Source organism: Propithecus coquereli, unplaced genomic scaffold (genome assembly GCF_000956105.1).
Source record: "Propithecus coquereli isolate 6110/MARCELLA unplaced genomic scaffold, Pcoq_1.0 Scaffold16, whole genome shotgun sequence".
Classification (NCBI taxonomy): domain Eukaryota; kingdom Metazoa; phylum Chordata; class Mammalia; order Primates; family Indriidae; genus Propithecus; species Propithecus coquereli.
In genome coordinates, this window is record NW_012140524.1 from 9,334,036 (window position 1) to 9,354,700 (window position 20,665).

The following is a 20,665-nucleotide window of genomic DNA, read 5'->3' on the forward strand; positions in this document are numbered from 1 at the left end:
CCTAAGCAGAGTTTTTTAAAATTTAAAGCAATAAGTAGGTGATATCTTAGTAATCGGTCTATTAATAATTAACTATGTAGAGTTTTTTTGTAAAGTTTCTTAACTTTTTATAGTCTTTTACTTACACATTTTAAATAGAACTATAATATTTTTCACAAGTTCTTTAAAAATATAATTAAACAGGGCTTACCAATTTCTTTACATTGAAATTATTAAAAAGAAGGATAGTGTTATTACTGAACTGGATTTCCTTTTTTCTGATAGTACTAAGACATATTCCAAGCATAATTATTTGTAAGATTAGATCTTGCAGCTATCCATAACGATAGTATAGTCAGAGGGTTGCTGATTTTAGTTGGTAGCTATTCATTTAACAGATATTTATTGAAAGATTATGTTCAGGAAGTGTTCTAAGTAGGGCAAGTAGCTATGAACAATAATAAAGTATGTTTACTTGGATTGTGTATTAGAGTGGGAGAGCAGATAATAAACAAAGAAATACGTATAAAATATGTCAGGTGATAAAGGCTGTGAAGAAAACAGAGTAAGGAGTAAAAAAGGGATGAGGTTCAGGTTTAGGAAGAGTAATGAAGGAAGAAGGCCTGACTGAGGAAATAAAATTTGAGCAAAACAACTGAATGAAGAGAGGAAACAAGGCAAGTATATATCTGGAATAGGAGGATTTTAGATTGAGAAAATGCCAACTGTGAAAGCAATGTGTTGAAATCAATGGTATATTATTTAATAGTTTCCATTTACTGCTGTAACATATTATCACACATTTAGTAGCTTAAACAATATAAATGTATTCTTTTACAGTTTTGGAGGTCAGAAGTATGAAAATCAAGGTGTGGCAAGGCTCCATTCCTTCTGGAGTATCTAAGGGAGACTCCGTTTCTTTGCCTTTTCTAGCTTCTAGAGGCCGTCTACTTCCTCAGCTCATGGCCTCATCCTCCATCTTCAAAGCCAATGGGATAGTATTGTCCACTCTCTCCCTGTCTCTGACTCTTCTGCCTCCCCCTCTTGGAAGGATCTTTGTTATTACTTTAGACCCACCAAAAATATTCAGAAAAATCTCGGTATTTTACGATTCTTAATCCCACCTGCACAGTCCTTTTTGCCATGTAAGGTATTAGCACACAGACACCCTGGTTAAGGGGATGTTACTCTGACAACCACAAATGGTTTGCAACATTAACTGCATATTAGAATCACTGGAGGGCTTTAAAAAATTCTAATACCCAGTCTGCCCTCCAGAACCAATAACATCAGAATTTCTAGGGGTGAGACCCAGGCATCCACATTTTTAAAACCTCTCCAGGTAATTCCAATGTACAGCCAAAGGTTGAGAGCCACTGTTTAGTTTTCTGTTGCAGTCTCACACCCTTTGCAATGTCTTTAAATTTGCTATACATGTCTGAACACATTTGGGGGATATCCTCCTTGCAGAGTGTTTATAGTGCACATGGAGAGCCTTCAGCCAATAGCAAAAGACCACAGTAGTTTTAAAATTACTATCACATATTGACCAGAGTAGCCTGATTGTGCAGAAAGCTAAGGGGAAAGTAAAGGAAAGGCAACTCCTTATAAAACCAAGTTGCTCCTACAAGGGAGGATGTTGCTTACTATTTTGTTCATGTAACTTAGTAAATCCAGGAGTGTTACAGACTAGAGTTGGGATTTGATCCATCATTCTTCAATCTCCTCCTTTTCCTAAGTAAGCTTGATATTACACTTTCTAGAAGTATTTCTACATCTTTGCTTTTACCATTACTTCCTATGTGAAATTCCCTCTCCATTTATCCCAAGGCTTTCATTTGTTCTTCTTTTCCCTTAAAAGCCACTAGTCAACCATTTTGTGAAGCATTCAAGAATCCTCTGGCCCTCATGAAGCCTTCAGGTGCTTGGCTATAATGTGATTTGGCCCTTAGACTGAACTGTCACTTTTCATTATTGTATCTCCTTTTTTTTAAAATCTTCTCAACCAGTTCATAAGTTTCTTTAAGCAGAGGCCATGAATTACATTTTTCATTCCCATAGATGAGTGTCTTACATGTAGTAGATGGTCAGCAAATAGTTGTGGATTTGGAAGATTCCTTCTTGCCCTGGGATTAAATGTCAGTTCTTTGAAAAGATTTTATTGACCACACACAAAACTGAGTTAAAGACCACTGTTATGTCATCATAGCTCTGCCAGGCAGTTTCACACTGGATTATATTTGTCTTTTTCATGTCAATTTCTTTGAAGTCTCAGTTTTGTTTATTGGTAAGCCTAGCACCTAACCATAGGAATGACAAAAATAATCTCTGAATGAATACATAAAAGCACACACCAGCCTAGATCCTCAAATTATTCTAAGGTACCCTTGCACTGCAACACAGCCAGGTGGTGTAAGCCCTGTAGCGTAAGGAACAATGTATGGAAATTTGTGGTGCCTTCTGAATGCCTATGAAATTAGGGAGACTTTTCTCTGCCCAAGATGAAACCCTTTGGTAGATGAACAAAAACTCAGGAATCTACTGTTATTGGTGATTTTGTTATCGATATCTTTAGAAGTACTATGAGTCATAATAAATATGGATAATAAGACCAACAGATTGATTGCTTTCTATGTAATTTGTTACATATTTCACTTTTTCTGACTTAGCCTATTATTTATATATAATCATCATCATTTTTATTGTAATTTAACAAATCTTTAAGAAATTTGTTACCCGAATTATATTAAAAATACTTTCAAATACAATGCATTAAGAACATTCTGTAGCACTCTGACAGTAGAATTGAAATAGACATGAAATATATGATATTTTAGGATTAGTTGACTCCTGGAACCATGACTCTTTCATATTCAGTATTTTTTGACCCTAAACCTTTTGCTCCATAGAATGTTACACAGAGAGAATGCTTACCCAGGTATATATAAAGTTAATTTAGATACTGAAAGGAACATAAGTTTTGAAAAGAGTATCAATATTTTATCTGTCTACCTTATCTATCTTATGTCTACTTTTGGACTTTCAGTTTTCATAATTGATATTCATAATGATATTAATACTAGTAAAAATCAACAGAAAAGTCATAGAATTATATTAACTTAGGAAAGGTCAGCTGATTTCGCTTTCTGCTTTGATAACCTAGAGACTGGCTCTTGCTTAGAGTTTTCAGACACCAAGAGGCTGCATTATGAGGCTGAGGCAGACATCAGAATACCAACATATTAATTCCAGTAAGACTGATAATGCCTACACAGACCACAAATACTAGCGTTTGTATAACAAAGGCATAATCTCCTTGTCATCAAGCTACATGTGAAACCAAGAAATAATTAAAAGGTTCTCTATTAATTTACTCTGATAAATCACTTGACAAAAACCTTAAATATTTCAAGTCTATTCTGTTTGCAAATTCTTTATATGGGAATCAGAAGTTTGCTTGCAGAACATGGAATCAGAACAGTGGGAGTTAAATTAGTGTTCAGGAGTTATTATTTATAGTAATATGTCAATTTGGTTATCTGCACAGTCTTGCCAATGAAACTAGAACTATTCTAACTCTCTGAACTCCAGCCTTTCACATCTTTTTCCATACTTAGAATATACTTGGAATAGACCTTGGTAAGAGATTGGAAATAGTTAAAAATACTTAAAATGTGAAGGCCAGGTCTACTGCTTTAGACAGTGCTCACATGGTAGCTGCTAATATTTCCTCTTCTTTATCTGTTTGTTTGGCTGATCAACACCCCTACTATTAACATTTTAAAAAAACACTTGTTAATACATTTGATTGTTAACTGTTAAGTATTGCTGGCCAGGGAGCATTTCTCTATTGGGAAACTTTGCATTTTATGTTGATTTTACAGTTAAACTCTTACAAGGCAATCTGCTTTCCTCAGGTTGGAGTTTTTTTGTTTTTGTTTTTTGAGGATGGGTGGGTCACACTGTAGTTTTAAAGTTTGTAAAATAAATAAGGGCTATCTTTACTGAATGATGCCTCTGTTTTAAATACTAGTTATTTTTCATAGGGTATACAGTCCATTTTCAAAAAGACTTGTAAGGTTGATATTATATCTAGCTTTAAAGATGAGTAAATTAAGACTGAGAAATTAAGTCTCACAGCTAGTAAGTGGCGGCATCAGTATTTTAATCCATATTTGTCTGATTCCAGAGCCCTTATTTCCTTCTACTGTCCTATTATTTTGTAACAGAGTACCTTCAATACTTAAATACATTTTTCTTTTGAAACTTCTAACACTAAAAATAGTATTACTCAACAATGATCAGAGGCATTTCTTTGGGGAACACATTTTAAATTTAAAAATCAGTTATTTATTTATGTATAAATAAATAAACATATAAAGGATATTCATATCCTTCATATATATATGAAGGAAATGGTATGGTTATTAGTACTTTCCTGCCTCCCATCTCACTGGAATAGAATAAGAATGAATGATTCTGTAAATTACTCTTTGTTTGTTGAACAAAAAATACAGCTTTTTCAAGGTCAGATTAAATTATAAATATTACAAGAGAGTTTTTTTTTAAATTAAGCATTTAATTCAATTCCATTTCTATGTAAAACTTTTAATGAAAGGAAAAGGAACTTTTTATTTAAAATATTTGCCACATAGTTTTAACTTCTGATAATATTCTGAACCAGACTCAAGTACACATAAAACGTTTTATTCTTGTTCATTTATCTAAGCCCATTTTCATATAGGCTTTAGCTCATCAAAAAATCCCTCTTTGGATTTTTTTCTTTTATTTAAGTATTCTAAGGAGTAAATACATCTGAGGACTATTCATATCCAAGTCATTCATAGAATTGTGAAAATAGAAATGAAATGTTTTTATATTCTAACCTTTTTATTATTTTGTAACTTTGGTCTTATAACTAAATGCCAAAATTGGGTGATTTGGGGAGGTGAGGGAAAGAAAATTCTCAAATATTTCAAGATTAACAGTGATTGTAAAATTTATTCAATCCTTAATAAGCTTTCAACAAATATCAAACTTTTTGTCTGTTGCTCTGAGTATTTACTTATAACCAATACTTCTACATTTCACAATCATCTTACTTTTAAAAAATTCAAATTTGTTTTAATGGCAATCATTTATTTGGTTTATTTTTTGATGAAAGAAATTTTAGTTGTTTTCTTTTAAACTGCCAACAGTATTTGCTATTCATAGATGTTTTGTCTTCAATAAAGTCTATCAGAGTGAAAAACTAGATGGGTATTTTTCTTTCTTTTAAAATGGAATGGTTTTTCATTATGCAGTGTTCTTAGGTGAATTCTCTTGTTTAAGAAGCCAGAATACAAGAGAGTGCTATATTAGTGTATTATTCTCACAACAAACAAGCACTGTTCTGTTGCTACCTGCTTGGCCATTGTTTCTGATTGTGTGTGCTTTGCAGTGGTATTTGGATGGTTTCCTGCTCTCTGCTAGCACAAAAAGGCATTTCTGTTACAATGGCCCCTAACCACACAATGACGGCATTAAGGATTTATGTGGAGGTTTCATTATTTTCTCCTCTTTTGTTCCTTCCAGGATGTCTTCCAAGCGACCAGCCTCTCCGTATGGGGAAGCAGATGGAGAGGTAGCCATGGTGACAAGCAGACAGAAAGTGGAAGAAGAGGAGAGTGACGGGCTCCCAGCCTTTCACCTTCCCTTGCATGTGAGTTTTCCCAACAAACCTCACTCTGAGGAATTTCAGCCAGTTTCTCTGCTGACGCAAGAGACTTGTGGCCATAGGACTCCCACTTCTCAGCACAATACAATGGTAGGTTTCTCATAGTCTATTGTGCCTACACTCACTTTTTGACCAGTCTACTCCTCTAATAGTTTGGCTTTCATCCTTTGCTTTATAATTATCATTTACTTAACCATACACAAGATTCACTCCTGGCGTCTTAGAGTTCTTTATAAGTAAATTTGTTCCAACAGGGAGGATAAGATTTTTTGTTTGTTTGTTTGTTTTTGTTTTTCAAGAATTCCTGCTTTTGAGATGCTTGTAATTTAATTAGAGGGGGAAAAAACCATACAAAATGTAAGAATAATATTAAAGTAAGATATTTAAAATTAGCGTGAAAGTTTGATGTCATATACTTTCTAATAAAAGGTTTTTCCAGATAGAGTTACAATGAGCATATTTTGAACATTCCACCATGATAAATCATTGTTTTTCCATTTTTTGCTTTGCCCAGATTAGATCCTAATATTCCATACAGTACTTGGAATTTTGTAGAAGAATATATTTCATAGAAACTATATTTTCTAATATGACTACACTCATTTCTAACTCCATCACATTCACGCTGTTGTTTTGATAATTCAGTAATTCCCAGTTGCTTCCTGTTCTAGAATATGCAACTCAGGGTAATTCCTCTGGCCGCTCATCTGAGCTCTGGAACACTGCAAAAGATTAGGAAACTGGGCTTCATTGGTAAGAGGAGAGAAGGCAGCACAGCATCTTTGGCTGATGCTTAAATAGCACACACAAACATGAATAAGGCATTTTGGTCCTTCTTAGCAACTTAAATACATAGGATCATCATGTTAACAAAGTAGCAGGGCACTTAGCTCTCAGTAAAGCCACTGTCACCTTTTCAACGTGGCTGCTTGGGTAGATGTCACGTTTTTGTAAATTCTCCTCCTCTTCTATGTCAAGGATGCCAGTGGTATTAATTTGAACCTGATTATACCAACAAAAATGTTTAATTTTACATTCCCATACCTTTAAAACAGCTTTGATTCTGTTAAATCTTTTTTTCTCTCTCCAGGAAATTATCACATATCATCAATATACTTAGTGCTCAGATATGCCGATTTATTCATGTTATTGAATTACTGTATGTGGAATTAAATCAACAAGAAGAATGAGATATCTTTTAATAACTGTGCAATAGACATGATACTTTGATTTTTCACATTAAATTTAAATATTCCTATTCAACATTTTGGCCTCATAGGTCAAAATTTCTTTAGACATTTTACTGTGTGCCAAGATTTTTCCACCAAGAAAAATGTTTTAGCAAATCTGTGTGTAGCACTTATATAGAAATGATGTTCTAAGCATGTCTTAATAATACAACTCATTTAACCTTCACAGTAATTCAGTGAGGTGTTATTATTAATCCTATTTTACAGATGGGAAAACTGAGGCACAAAGAGGTTAAATAACTTTCTCAGATCACAGGAAAGAAGTGGGAGAACCAGAGTTTACCCAAGCAATCTGTCTTTGAAGTCCATGCTTATATCATTATGCATGCTGCTGCTTCACAAGAGCACAGGTGTATTTTATACTCTGATTATCATTTGGCAAGTGAAGTCATACCACCCATCATTCCTCCCTCTTCTTTATTCTATGAGTTCAAGTTAGTTATGGGCAATGATAAAACTTTTTGTCTTCCTCTCAAAAAAGTTAAAAACTAGGAAAAGAAAGACACTCTATTTGGCATTGCATCACTGCAAATGTCTTTTCCCTTTTAGTATTTTGACCACTGCCTTCTCTCAGAGAGTATCCAATTGAGAATACTTCTTGGATTGGTTTTCCTGTGATAGCACCATAAACACAAACATACGTATTTGAAGGGGGAATATAAATGATTATGAATAAAAGAATAACAAAAAGATAAAGGGGAAATTATTTTAAGTACACTTAAGTTTGGATATGAGAAAAGTATATTAAATTACATAATTTAGTGACATGAGGAGATGCTGGAATGCAGTAGTTAATACAAATGAAACCATTCCATTTTTTTTTTTTTTTTTTTTTTTGAGACAGAGTCTCACTGTGTTGCCCGGGCTAGAGTGCCATGGCGTCATCCTAGCTCACAGCAACCTCAAACTCCTGGGCTCAAGCAATCCTTCTGCCTCAGCCTCCCGAGTACCTGGGACTACAGGCATGTGCCACCATGCCCGGCTAATTTTTTTTTCTATATATTTTTAGTTGTCCAATTAATTTCTTTCTATTTTTAGTAGAGATGGGGTCTCACTCTTGCTCAGGCTGGTCTCGAACTCCTGAGCTCAAACAATCCGCCTGCCTCGGCCTCCCAGAGAGCTAGGATTACAGGCGTGAGCCACCACTCCCGGCCTAAAACCATTCAATTTTTAATGCAGAATTCAGTTTAACTAAAAAACTGTGAACTGCCTACTTTGTACTATGTTTTATTGTAGACACTATGGAAATAGATTTGAATAAGAGACATCCCCTTTCCTCAAAGAACTCAATCTAAAGCAGAAGATCTTAACTGGGGTCTGTAGATCTCCTAAAAATGAATGGAGAATTCTGTATAAATGAGCATATCAGAGTAGTGTTATGGTTTCCATCAGATTCTCAAATGGATCTGTAACCTAAAAAGGTTAAGATCAGCTATTCATAAGTTAGTACAGTTTACATACAAATGATTCACCTTAGTTTTAGTGACACCAGCACTTATATTTTCTTTAATTATATGGTTAATTGGTTTCTAAATTTGTCTCTGCCTCATATTTTTCTTGATTCCAGCTGCTTTTCATCTCTTGAGTAGACTGTTGGAAGAGTCACCTATATGATCTCAAATGTTCAGCCTCTCTTTCCAAACTTTCTTCTAACTTCTACTAGTCTTGTTTCCCTGAGAAAGGATTTGGATTGTTTATTTAACTTTTGAAACTAATTTATGTCCTGTTGCTTACAGGATTTAGTTGCAAACTTGTTATCTTAGCAAAAAATTCTATATAGACTAGCATCAAACAATGGCTATAGTCTCCTCTGCTAATACATCCTACTATGGACCCAGTACTCTGGTCATGCCAAGCTCTTCACACATGTTCATGAGCATACCATATATGGCCTTTGACTGGATCCCTTATTCAGATTCAGGATATGCACATGTTAAGGTTTAGAATTGAGACAGACAAGGATGTAATTTCTCCTTTCTGAAATTCTGTTTATTGTCTTAATGATTTGGAGAAATAAATTACGTGCCTAACTAAGAACAACTTCCAAACAGCTGTAACTGGCATGAATATTAAAAGTTCATTTATTCTTGGAAGATTGTACTCACTTTTCAGAGTGCACTACAGATGAACTGTCTTAACTAATATATATATATATATATATATATATTTTCATAAAATACTCTCAGATTTCTAATTAATATAAGATCAAGAGACAGATTGTTGTAAGTTTATGGAAAAGACTGATTCTGTTGGTTCCTGCTTTGAAGCTCTCATAATCTTGCCAGGCAATTCATAGAAAAATTTGATTCCCATATAATCTTCAAAAAGTTAAAAGCAATGTGAAAGTCTAATTCCGACACGAGTGGAAAGACATTTCGGTAATTTATTCTTGCTGATGATCAAATCTCCCCTGTCTGCTTTGTTGCTGGGCTTTTTTTAAACATGAATTTGGAGGCCGTCACTTCAGAGTTTCAGAGAAAAGCAAGAATCACTATAATTTCTGGTTCGTTTTTAATAATAGTTCTGATATAGATGATTTATTTGATGATGGAAAGGAGTATCCAGAATTCAGCCTCATGTCAATTAACATGAGTATTCATGGATACCAGAAGGAAATAGAGACAGTCCAAGGAGAAATCAAGTAGTAGTATCAGGAGCAGCTGGGGACTCTATGGTGGCCCTGTTGGCATTCATTTTCTGTCTAGTCGCATGCTACTTCTGTTGGTTAGATTGTTGTTCCAGTGTCAAATGCGATGTGAAATGGAAGTCTTGACCACCTGTGGTTACTGAATAATCAGTTGTCTTTTTTCTTTTTTCTAAAAAGCATATTCTAGCTCTGCCAAACTTTTGACTTTTTAAGCTACTTTTGTGTTGAGTGAAGAGTGTAATATTTTATTTTGAAAAATAATTTAAGTTGCTCACTCTAGAGATAGCTGAATTTTATTATGAAGTAAATACTATATGTGTTTGTGTTTTTAACATTTAAAGATCCATCGGATTTCGAAGTATGATGTTATTAGTGTCTCATTTATTGTTTATAGTGATGACATTTTCTTGGAATTGTTAAAGAACGATGGATATATGGTATCTTAGCTTAATAATATGATATATCTTAATGTGCCTAAACATTACAGAAACACTAATTATCGTGGAACAACATTCAGAGTGAGTCAGTTTCTTCCTGAAGTCTATCAAAAGAAGAAAAAGGTATCTTTTTAAGTCGATCTTCTATAAAGGTTGGAAATACAGCTGAGACTCCAGTATGTCATTATAGCAAGGATCTAATATATGAAATACAGCCTTAAACACTGAAAGAATTCATTCAATGCACATGACACAGAAAGGCTTTTACTTGTTCAGGCTCACTGTCAGCTCCTGGGATGCTTTATTTACCCAAAATAATTTTAATTGCTATATTATAGCTGTGTCTTGAAATACCTCTTATATAAATTTGCTTACAATCTAACAGTCAGTTATGTGTTTTCGATGTTTGACTAGGATAGTGTTATGTGTGAAATACTGTTCAGAAAATTTAACAAGAGAGAAAAGAGAAAAATGCATGTGTTACTTAAAAATAAGTCACAGAATAGGGCCTTAATTATGGTATGGTAAAGATTCCTATTTTTATATGGTGCTTTTTATAAGCTTTTAAATTTCTAGTTACCTTTGTACATCAAACTTAACATAAGTTATTGTGATGCTATAATGCATACTGTTGTTAAACCAGTGTGGTTATTGTGCCAGTTCTAATAATGAGAATTTCATTGTTTAGGGAGAGCAGTCTCCTACACTCTAGACAAAAGTGTAATTACTTTTGAACGATGTGGAATGTGCTCGGTTTAATAGCATGGAGAATAGATTCAGAAAGATTCAGATAAAGTAAGCTTGGAAGCCATATGTGCCGTGTGGCAGTATAAAATTATGAGAGTAGGCAGTATAATTCTACACACACATACCCGATTTCACTGTTGTTTCTGTAAGAGATAGCCTTCCTTATCTGAAAAAGGCCAATTCAATTGAAACAAGGTAAAAATGGTGACAAGTTTGTATTTGTTTTTTATGGTAAATTGATGTTTATCATACAATGAAATTACATTGTTACAATCATTATTCTGTAAATGTTGTCACAGAATACTACATGAAGCTGTTTATCTAAATATAATCCCAGGCTTCTGTTTAAATGTAAGTGGTTGGATCTTTATACTTGCATTGTTTTGGGAAATTACCCCCAGGGCTAGCAAGAATGGGAATATGTGAAAAACAATCAGCTGGTGTCCATCAAAGCCACTGGATAAGTTGTGCAATCGATCATTTTGTTCTATTGCCATACAATTCCATTCAATCCAGTGGTGGGAGGGGAAGTCTAATGTTAAGTTGAGAAAACTTTCATTCATATGATGTCCATAGTATTTGAAGTAGTACTGTTGAATGTAAAGTTAATTGAACCTTGAGAAATTAATGAATATACTCTTCACATGAGAAAAGTACTATGTGGGACTTGAGAGATAGTTCAGGATACCTAATGAGGGTCTACTATTAGCATCCCGCACAATACTATACAGTGATAGAGGAACAGGTAAGAACTTCTAATGCTGCCTTAATGGGAAGGGGGAATATATTTGCGTAAATAAGATTTGGTCTAATGGAATTTAATGGCTTTCATTTAATAGACAATGTTGCAGAAGATTCAGTTCAAATATATACAATGAATACTTACCAGCAGAGACATGGAAATGAGTAAGAACCAGTCTTTTCCCTCATGTAGCTTTTTGTGTAATATAGAAGTAAGATAAGCACAACAATCACCATAATGTAATATAAAATATTAGAACTCTGATATAGGAGATTCACAGTTGAAAAGTATCTCATTTGTGGGGATCAAAAATAGATTATTAATAACTTGAAATTGTTTCCATCAAAAACAATTACTAGATGTTTAGATATTAAAAATATATGTATACCCATTGGATCCATTACCATTAATGTAACGTCTTTATTTTACATTGGGATATAGTTTTTCTTTTATCATAAATATTTTTTTCCCAGCAGAAATAACTCATTAAAAATAAAAAGTAAGTTTAAGAAAAGGAAGACAATACTGAACACAAAGTATACTATGAAGCTAGTAAAATATGTACCTCATGTTATTATTAATACAGATAAAAAGAACTGCTTTAGATATTGAAGTTTTAAATGTTTCCTTTCTTTATCTGGGTGACCACCTTAACTGTAGTGGGCACAATGATGAAATATTTGGCTGAAATAGTGGAAATAGTAAGGACTCTAAGAAACAATGCTAGAGACTTGCATGAATGATGTTCCTGATTTTGTGGCACGCATAGGTGGTCATCTTTATCTCATTTATTATTCTCAGATCTGCATTTGAGAAAAGAAAGGATCATTTATATTGGGAAATTAAAAATAATGAAAAGTTTTTGTGCAACCAGACTTCATTCTGTACCATAGACGGTTTGTTTTCAGTTCTTCCTCATTTCTTCGTTTGATTCCTCTTTTGCCTCTCTTCTTTCTCTTTCAATTTGCCTCTATCAGAAAACATTCTTGATGGGTCCTCTTGTGGATTTCAATAGAGCCATTATCAAGAAGGGAGACAGGGTAGGAGAATCAGCACCATTGTGCTCTGATATATACTTCCTTCCTATTTACATATATTGCTTCTTGGGGGATTGCCAGACCTTCCTGCACTCAGTCTGTGTTTCTCTTACTGCATGTGGTAAACAGAGATCAATTGGTTATATGATAAAGTTTTAACTGGTTTTAGTAAAAAGGGACAGTATAGTGAGTTTCTTCAATTTATTCTAAGAATCTGTTATTTTACTTTTCTTTAATAATCCGATGTTGATAATAAGTGGTAATTGTATTTTCAGTATCCTTACTTGGCAAAACAAGACTTGGAACTCAATTTTGTTTCCAAATTATTTTTCGAAATTGGACCTAGTGAATTTCTGGGAACTAGTGCTTTAGCAGATATTGATGTTCTTTACGTGCCTGTTACTAGCTTTCATTTTTAATTACTTGATGGCATTTGCTACTATTTTCAAACAGTCCCTGATTTAACTCAATTAATTCTTTTTGTCTTCAAATGTATTTCTTTCTTAAATTTTAGATTTTTTAGTGATTGTTAAAAGGTATGAGAAATAGTGATGAGATCATTTCCATAACTAGAAAGTAATTTTGATATTGGTGTCACTGTATAACCTTAATATGAGTGATAATAGCAGTACATTTGTCATTATTTTTAATTTTATGCTTGCAAATGACAGTCACCTAAGGGAATCCAAAAGAAACAGGAATTCTGCAGTGCTGGTGCCTGATTTCTAGGAATTGGAATGAAATATACAAGACTTGATAATTCATTTGTCTATAGGACCTCAAAGTATTTTAGATAATACTTACGCCCTATTTCCTCTTGGCCATATCAGTTAGATACAACTATCTATTGTATCTAAAAAGGGAAAAGTGATCTTTGTGTAGCAGCCTCTTTAAAAAGCACAACCGTTAGCCCTTCATTTGGGTCTTAAGAAAGGGAAGTCATACAAATATAAGGGAGTACAGTATTGGATTTTGAGTGTAATTTCTTTCTTTTTTTTTTTTTTTACATATTTTGACAATTAGACTCATATAGCTTTCTCTTTTAAAAATATGTACAATGATAAATACTTGAGTTTTGAGGTGATAAGTTAAAAAATAAGAAGAATTCTGTAGTATGGAAAAATCTAATAGTTGGAGGAAGTATTTTCAAGAAAAAATGATTTCTTAAGAAATGAAAATCTGATCTAAACATCTGTATCCCCATAATATACTGAAATAAAAAAAAAGAAAAAAAAAGAGAAATGACAATCTGAACTCAAAATACTTAGAACGCTATTGGTGCCACATTAGGTGAATTTAAAAGCATTAAATATATTTAAACCCTTTTCCTTCTCCCACAAGGTCTGAGATGCCAATAATTTGTACTGGCATTAAGGTTGGCATTAAAACAAAATTCATGATAGTATTTCAATATGCTAACCATTTGATCATCTTGTGTCCTTTTTTTCTCCCTGTTTCTTTTTTAGAAAGTAATTTTTTTTCTCTATATTCTACTAGGTAGGGCAGGGGCAAAGTACTTTGGTATTCGAAATAGGAAATAAAGATAAAACTAACTTAAAGTGACAATTGTAAATGGTCCATTTGGTTACATATCTCCTTTGTGCAAAGGCAAAATGGCTTTTAAAATTTTCTCATAGACCATTTTTAGGAGAGAGCCATGTGAGCAGATGAGGTGTGATATAAGGAGAGCAGCCTTGGCCAGCTCTGTGACACTGACATCACATGATAAAGTAAATGAACACAAGTGACTGGGTTTTGTGTCTTATTTAGTCAAGGCTGCTTCTGTGGCAGCAGGGCAAACAATGTTATCATTATATAGAGAAGCAGTGTTTACTTCAGTGTCTCTTGTTAGCTCTTAAAAATCCAGCCTGTCTCTAGATAAAACAGTTAATCCTATTTGCCGATATCCCTAAACTATAACATAATATTCTAAGGGTTAATAAAAAATTTTAAATTTTTATGTCTGTTAAGGTAGGATATGAAAAAGACAGGGTTATAACTCCAAAGGTACCATTAAGAAGCTTTTTATTTATGTTAAAAAATATAAAATAGGTGCCATGTAAAAATTCAAAACCTATTATTAATGAGAAAAACAAGTTACAATGATTTGTAGTTTTATACTTAATAATATACTAAGCCTTGTAGCCACCTCTCTGGCCACTACTAGGCCTTTTCCTCTGTGTAAACATACATCCTGGAGGAGGGGAGATTGCTAGGCTGTTATCAGTATCCATCTTTAGGCTTTGTGGCAGTGGCTGGCCTGCTTTGCACCGCTAGGGACATAGGAGCCAGAGAACATGCTTCTTGTGTATCTGAGATTCTGATTTCCCCAGAGTCATCAGTAGAACATAAGAAGCAACTTTGAAAGTCTTGCGTGAATATATCTTACAGCCTGTCTTCAGTCTGGTAGGTGTAACTCGAATATGGGAATTTTATATGTACCGCCACCCTACGTTTATTTCAACCAAATCCTGTATTAACCCCCTAAATTCAGCAACCGTGATTATCTCCAATTTACAGATGGAAAACAGTCTTGGATAGTTAAAGTAACTTGCCTAATAAATAAGTGTTAGAGTTTGTGTTCATGACTTTGGAGCACAAGTACTTAATAACTATGCTTACTGCCTCTCCACTCATACACACAATAAAATCCTTTTTTATAGTTTATCAAATAAACAATTTTAAAAGCCTTTGGAAATACTTGTGCAACAGGCAGGTAGAACAATCTTTACTTGATTATTTATTCTACCCTAACTCAGAGATAACCTAGTTTTTTTAAATCTTTTTAGCTGGCTTTAAATGGGCCAAGGGATTTGACTATTTTAGAATGTATAAAGAAGTTCTATATAGGCTGTTGGGCAATATATGGTATTCCAAAGGATTATTTGTTAAACCTTTCACATAACAATTAGTGTTAAATTTTGTTCTGGCTGTAAGAGAGTTGGCATAGCATAGTGGTTAAGCACATGGCCCCTGGTGACAAAATTACTGGGTAAATTCCAAGTTCTGCTGTTTGCATGGCATTTGACAAGCTATGGAAATTTTTTAACCTTATTTTTGCCGTCTGTAAAATGGGGTTGATAAAAATAGTATCCAACTTAGAGGGTGCTTATGTTTAAAGAAGTCAGTACACACATAAAGCACTTTGGTGCCTGGCATATAGCAGCTACTCAGTAAATGTTAGTTATTAGTTAAACGAGTACCTAAATAAATAAGTTCTGTGATCTCGGAGAAAATGGTACATTATATTAAATGTCAGAGGCATTCAATTCTCATAAATTTCAATAACCTATAGGAAAACTTTAAGCTAAGAAAAAATACTTTTGAAATGAGAAATCAGATAGTGTAGAAATCTCAGTCTGTTGTCATTAAAAGGAGAGCTTTCATTCAATCTGAGATATTATCTCCTGATCAAATATTTATGACAGATTCAGTTATCATAAATATTGTTCATTGGCATCCAAATTTTTGCTTAATGTTGTTAAGGCTGTTCAGGAACAACAGCTACCTCTACTACTACCACTACCACCACCACCACCACCAAAACTAAATCTATTTAAGCCAAGTCAAAATGGCATTTTTATAAGATTATGATTTGTATAATGCAGTGGTAAAGAGCCCAGGCTTTCACTTAAACTGCTTGGGTTCCAATCATAATTCCAAATCATACGAGGTATGCGATCTTGTCTCAGATTTGTGGCATCATTGTGCCTTCATTTTCTCGTGTTAAAATGGCAATAAGAAGAATCTCTCCGTATGTAGAAGTGTTACGAGAACTAAATAATAGAATGGCTTTCAACCAAGCCTGGCACATACCAGACACTTAATAGATGCTGTAGTTCTTGAATAGTTTGTATTCTGTTGACTAATTAGTATTATTTACCTGAACAAAAGACTGTGTTTTCTTTTGAGTTCCCAATAGTCATGTTTTACTTTTAGTAACCTGGAAGAATATCACTGACATCCCCCTCCTGTTTTAAGTAGTTCAGTAGTCTTACTGGTAAGCTCTGTCAGTATCCTTGAATGTAATTCACCTTGAACATGAGATGCAAAGTCATTTAAAGTAGAAAGCTCTATGATTCCTTTGGGGTAACATGTTTCTCTTGTTTACCACTGTACCCCTAGAATCTGGCACAGTGGCTGACACACAGCAAATATTTCAAAATAGTTGAATGGATAAATTAATGAATGTCTCTTATGCTCACAGAAGGTACTCTGAACATAACTTTTCTTATCTAAATCTTGAAGTAATGATATTGAATTCATAGGTAGTTGATATAACTATTAGGCGAGATAATCACCTGGCACAGTGCTTGTCATATAGTAAGTATTCAGTTAATATGAACTCCCTTTCCATCACCCTTCTAATCTTCTCAGCCCAACTATTCTCCAGTTCACTCTGATAGAAGATTATAGTCATTTTTCTGTAGCTTCATATATTACACTTCTCCAGTTTACCAGAAAAAGTAACAATATCAACACAACAACACAAAACCAAACGATACTTTTGGAATAGGATATATTTTAAAATTGCTTAATTTTCCTACATGAACATCCTAAAGGCTAAATAACGATGATTTGTTTTAGGACATGGTTAAGGGGGCTTGTGATTATTACTATGGTTTTATTGGTATATCTACTTACTTGTTTTTACATTTCAGTTCACTTTAAAATTCCTACTCATTCAGGAATTTTATAGGTACCATGAGGGGTTCAGTCCTTTGTTTATTAGTATTGTGTTTATTTCTCTTAATCCTTTGATCTCTCTTTTATTTTATTGACAAGGAGAGCTTGAGATGATGTTAAAAGGATATAATATGGGGAAAAGCACAATACACGTGGATTTTTATAATAGCTTGCCTGTCAGAAATCTGACTTGTGGCACCTAAAACTGACAAACCCAACCAAAATATGTATATCTCCAACTGGTAATTCTTGATGATTAAACATATATCTCTGCCTTTGTTTTATTGGGTAAATCCTTGTCACTTTCCTAACGTACTTCATGTTATCTTTTTATTTCCTATTGTGTGTGAATTCTTCCCTGTTCACTTATGTCCTCTTCAGTGATTCTATAATTATTTTTGTTTTACATATATAGAACCATGTTTTCCCCCCTTTTTACATATGGTGTTTTTGCTTCATGCAGGGAGAACTACACAGATGACACTTTTTAAAAATCCAAATTTTATTCAGTTTTACATTATGTTTATAACCCTGAATATCTCCAAAATGTCCTTACCTAAAACATTTTATTGTTTTATTACTGGATTTATACCAGTAAGTATATACCAGCTTTCTTAGGGATAATCTTTAAGCAGAACTTAGTAAGACAAGCTTTGAAAACTATCATTCCTAGGAAAGTAAATCTCGAATCATGAAACATCAGTTTAATCACTCCCCTTGACAACTTAACACGACAGATTGAAATATAAAAGCCGATGCAAGTGGGATCAATGGATTATCTAAGTCCCTGAACATCTTCTCTTAAATTGGGGGACTTGACAGTGTGGTTGTGAGAGGGGTGTGTATTGTGTGTCCCTTGTCATGTGCAGAGCATTAAGTTTTCAGAGATTAGTGCTGAGTGGATGTGGTCTACCTGCACATGATGAAGCAAGGAGAAAGAAAGTGCAAGAGAATGAAAGAAAAAAGGGGGGGGGTTAAAGGAAGAGAGGAAGGATAGAGAGATTTACATGTGAGAACTCAGGGGGCTTTGTCATGGCAATTGTATAAAGTGATATACAGTGCAAATTGACTTGAGCATGTCCCCGGATAGCAGGCGGTTTACAGCCTCCAGGAGCTGAGATTACTGCTTTATCTTGTCATACTAAATTAACATGGCAGCACACTGTTAAACAGTGGTGACCTCTTCATCTGGGGAAATTGCTGCCTAGAAGAGAGATGGTATTTAAGTCTCTCTCTCTCTCTCTCTCTCTCTGTACCCACCCCTGTATAGCCTTAAAGCAATAAAGCAATTTGGGGTTAGACTGTAGCTATTTTAAAATTATTATAGAAAAATATTTTTATATTAAGATGGCAATAGATAGGTTTCAATTAGATCCAATAGCCACTTTGGGTAGAATAATAAGAGTTTCTTTATCTGATGTTCAAAAAATGGTATCTCATCTTTATGCATTGGAATTAAGAATATATTTGTGATCATTTCACTTCAGTCTCTTATTGTTATTCTACAAATAGCCCATTTATTGTGTAAGTTCATTTCTATACTTTCCATAAGACTTGACTGGTGATGATCTCTATAGGGGGAGGGAAGACTCAGGTACTTGTTCTCTCCCACTGGACAGGCAGAGGGATAGCCCCAAGAGAACTAGCAAGGGAATTGTGCCTGAAATAGAGGCAACCAGGTTATCTCTTCTTTCCAGAAATTACCAGGTACTACTTTGTTCCCTAGGTTCTTTTAATTTCTTTATCAAAAGGGGATGGGGAGAGGGAGAGGGAGGTGGGGGGGAGGGGGAGAAAGAGAGAGAAAGTCAAAAGATCAGTTTGTCTCACTCCTCTGCTGCAGCTATTCCCTTCGTGTTTTTCTAAAATCTACATATAGGAAATATGCTAACAATTTTTTCACCTATCTTAAAATGTTAATAAATCAATCAAAATCCAATATGTAATTTTCTTTGCTTGGTAATTGCTATTGGAATTTGAGTCTAAGGAAGGGGTAAAGTAAATACCGGAATGTGGGTATCTATGTCCCCAGCTCAAGATTCTCCGTCTCTAACGTATAGCCCTGTGAACAGCTTTCTCACTAATCTCTAGAGCAAATATTCTTAAGCTAGGTATTAAACCACTTTAAAAGCGTTGTAGGATGAGCTTTATGAAATCTGTTTACCCCCTGAAACTGTGTGATATATGCACTTACACATTTTTCTAGCGAGTGTTCATAGCTTTCCTTATATTCTGTAAGGGACCTGAGCAAGCAAAATAGATATTCTTCTCTAGAGCTTAATTCTGTCTTAGGGTGTTAACTGGGATACATCCTCTCTTTGGGGCTGTGTGTCTAGAAAGTGAACTACTGATGTATAGGCATAGCTATTATCTTGCTTGTTTTTTAATTAGGAAGTATATTCACCTACCTTGCCTTGGAGAGCTTTTCAAGGCTGCCATGCTGGAATTAGAGTCCACCTACTGCTCTTGACCACTTGAAACTGTTTATCTAGCATCCTTTTTGTTACTTTTTGAACCATAGACCCACTTTAATTCTAGTATAAGGATGAGTTTTAGTTCTCAAGTGCCCTAGATTCAGGATCCAAACCCTAGAGACACAAAAAGACCATTTAGCTTGTGAAGAATATGGAACAAGGGCAATGCATTTTTTTCCCATTTTTCTTGATAAGTTGCTTTCTCATATCCAATATCTCCTCCTTACCTTTTTCCTCAAGTCAGCATATTGCCACACTGGGAAAAATAAAACACTCCTTAATTTAGGAGTGACTTAACTAGTTAAATCTGTCTTAAGATACCCTGATACCATACTGTTTGATTAATGCAGCATTTTTTAGTGCCAAAGCAGTTTGCTTATGTTTAGTGTTGTCATACACATAGCATTTTTTCAAAGAAGAGAAAATTAAAAAAGACCAAAATTTTTACCAAGTGGCCTTTGTATGCTATATATTATTTGGGAGCTAATATTAAAGAGTGACTATTAAAGGCAGTCTTTTCCTCCTTCTTCTTCCTTTCTTCTTCTCATTGATAATTTCTTCTTCCCTTGCTTTTTTTTTTTATCAGATTAGATGCATTAGCAACTCTTTCAGTTAAAATAGTCACTAAGTAGCCACTCTCTCCTACATAGAATTATTTCTAACATTGAGAAGTAATTCTTTTAGTTAAATTCAGGACTTAGAGGTAAGTTGATATGATGTTATCCGAAACATTAAGAGTTTCCCTATTCTTCATGTCAAATATCTATTTGTTTAATAAATATATTTAATGAACACTATGCATACTCATATATTAAAACTTGAAGGAGTTCTTTCAGATAAATTGTGAGTTTGATATAGGAAGCCATGGAGGACAGACACAGTTTTATATCTTATGAAGCAGCAGCATGTCAAAAAGTAATAGGAGGCTGGGTGGAGTGGCTCATGCCTGTAAT

The 20,665-nt window shown here is 34.1% G+C and overlaps 1 protein-coding gene across 5 annotated transcripts in view; it reads left to right on the plus strand.

Moving 5' to 3' along the window:
* The window catches only part of SOX5 (SRY (sex determining region Y)-box 5), an 894,001-nt gene that overhangs the window by 360,028 nt on the left and 513,308 nt on the right, over positions 1-20,665 (plus strand). For 3 of the 5 annotated variants that reach the window (XM_012641046.1, XM_012641045.1, XM_012641044.1), the window contains exon 2: positions 5,554-5,785. In XM_012641046.1, coding sequence (XP_012496500.1) covers positions 5,555-5,785 — 231 coding nt within the window. In that variant the 5' untranslated portion in view covers position 5,554. Of the gene's footprint in view, positions 1-5,553; positions 5,786-20,665 lie in introns of those variants that run through there. The other 2 variants (XM_012641047.1, XM_012641048.1) reach the window with 2 other exon arrangements.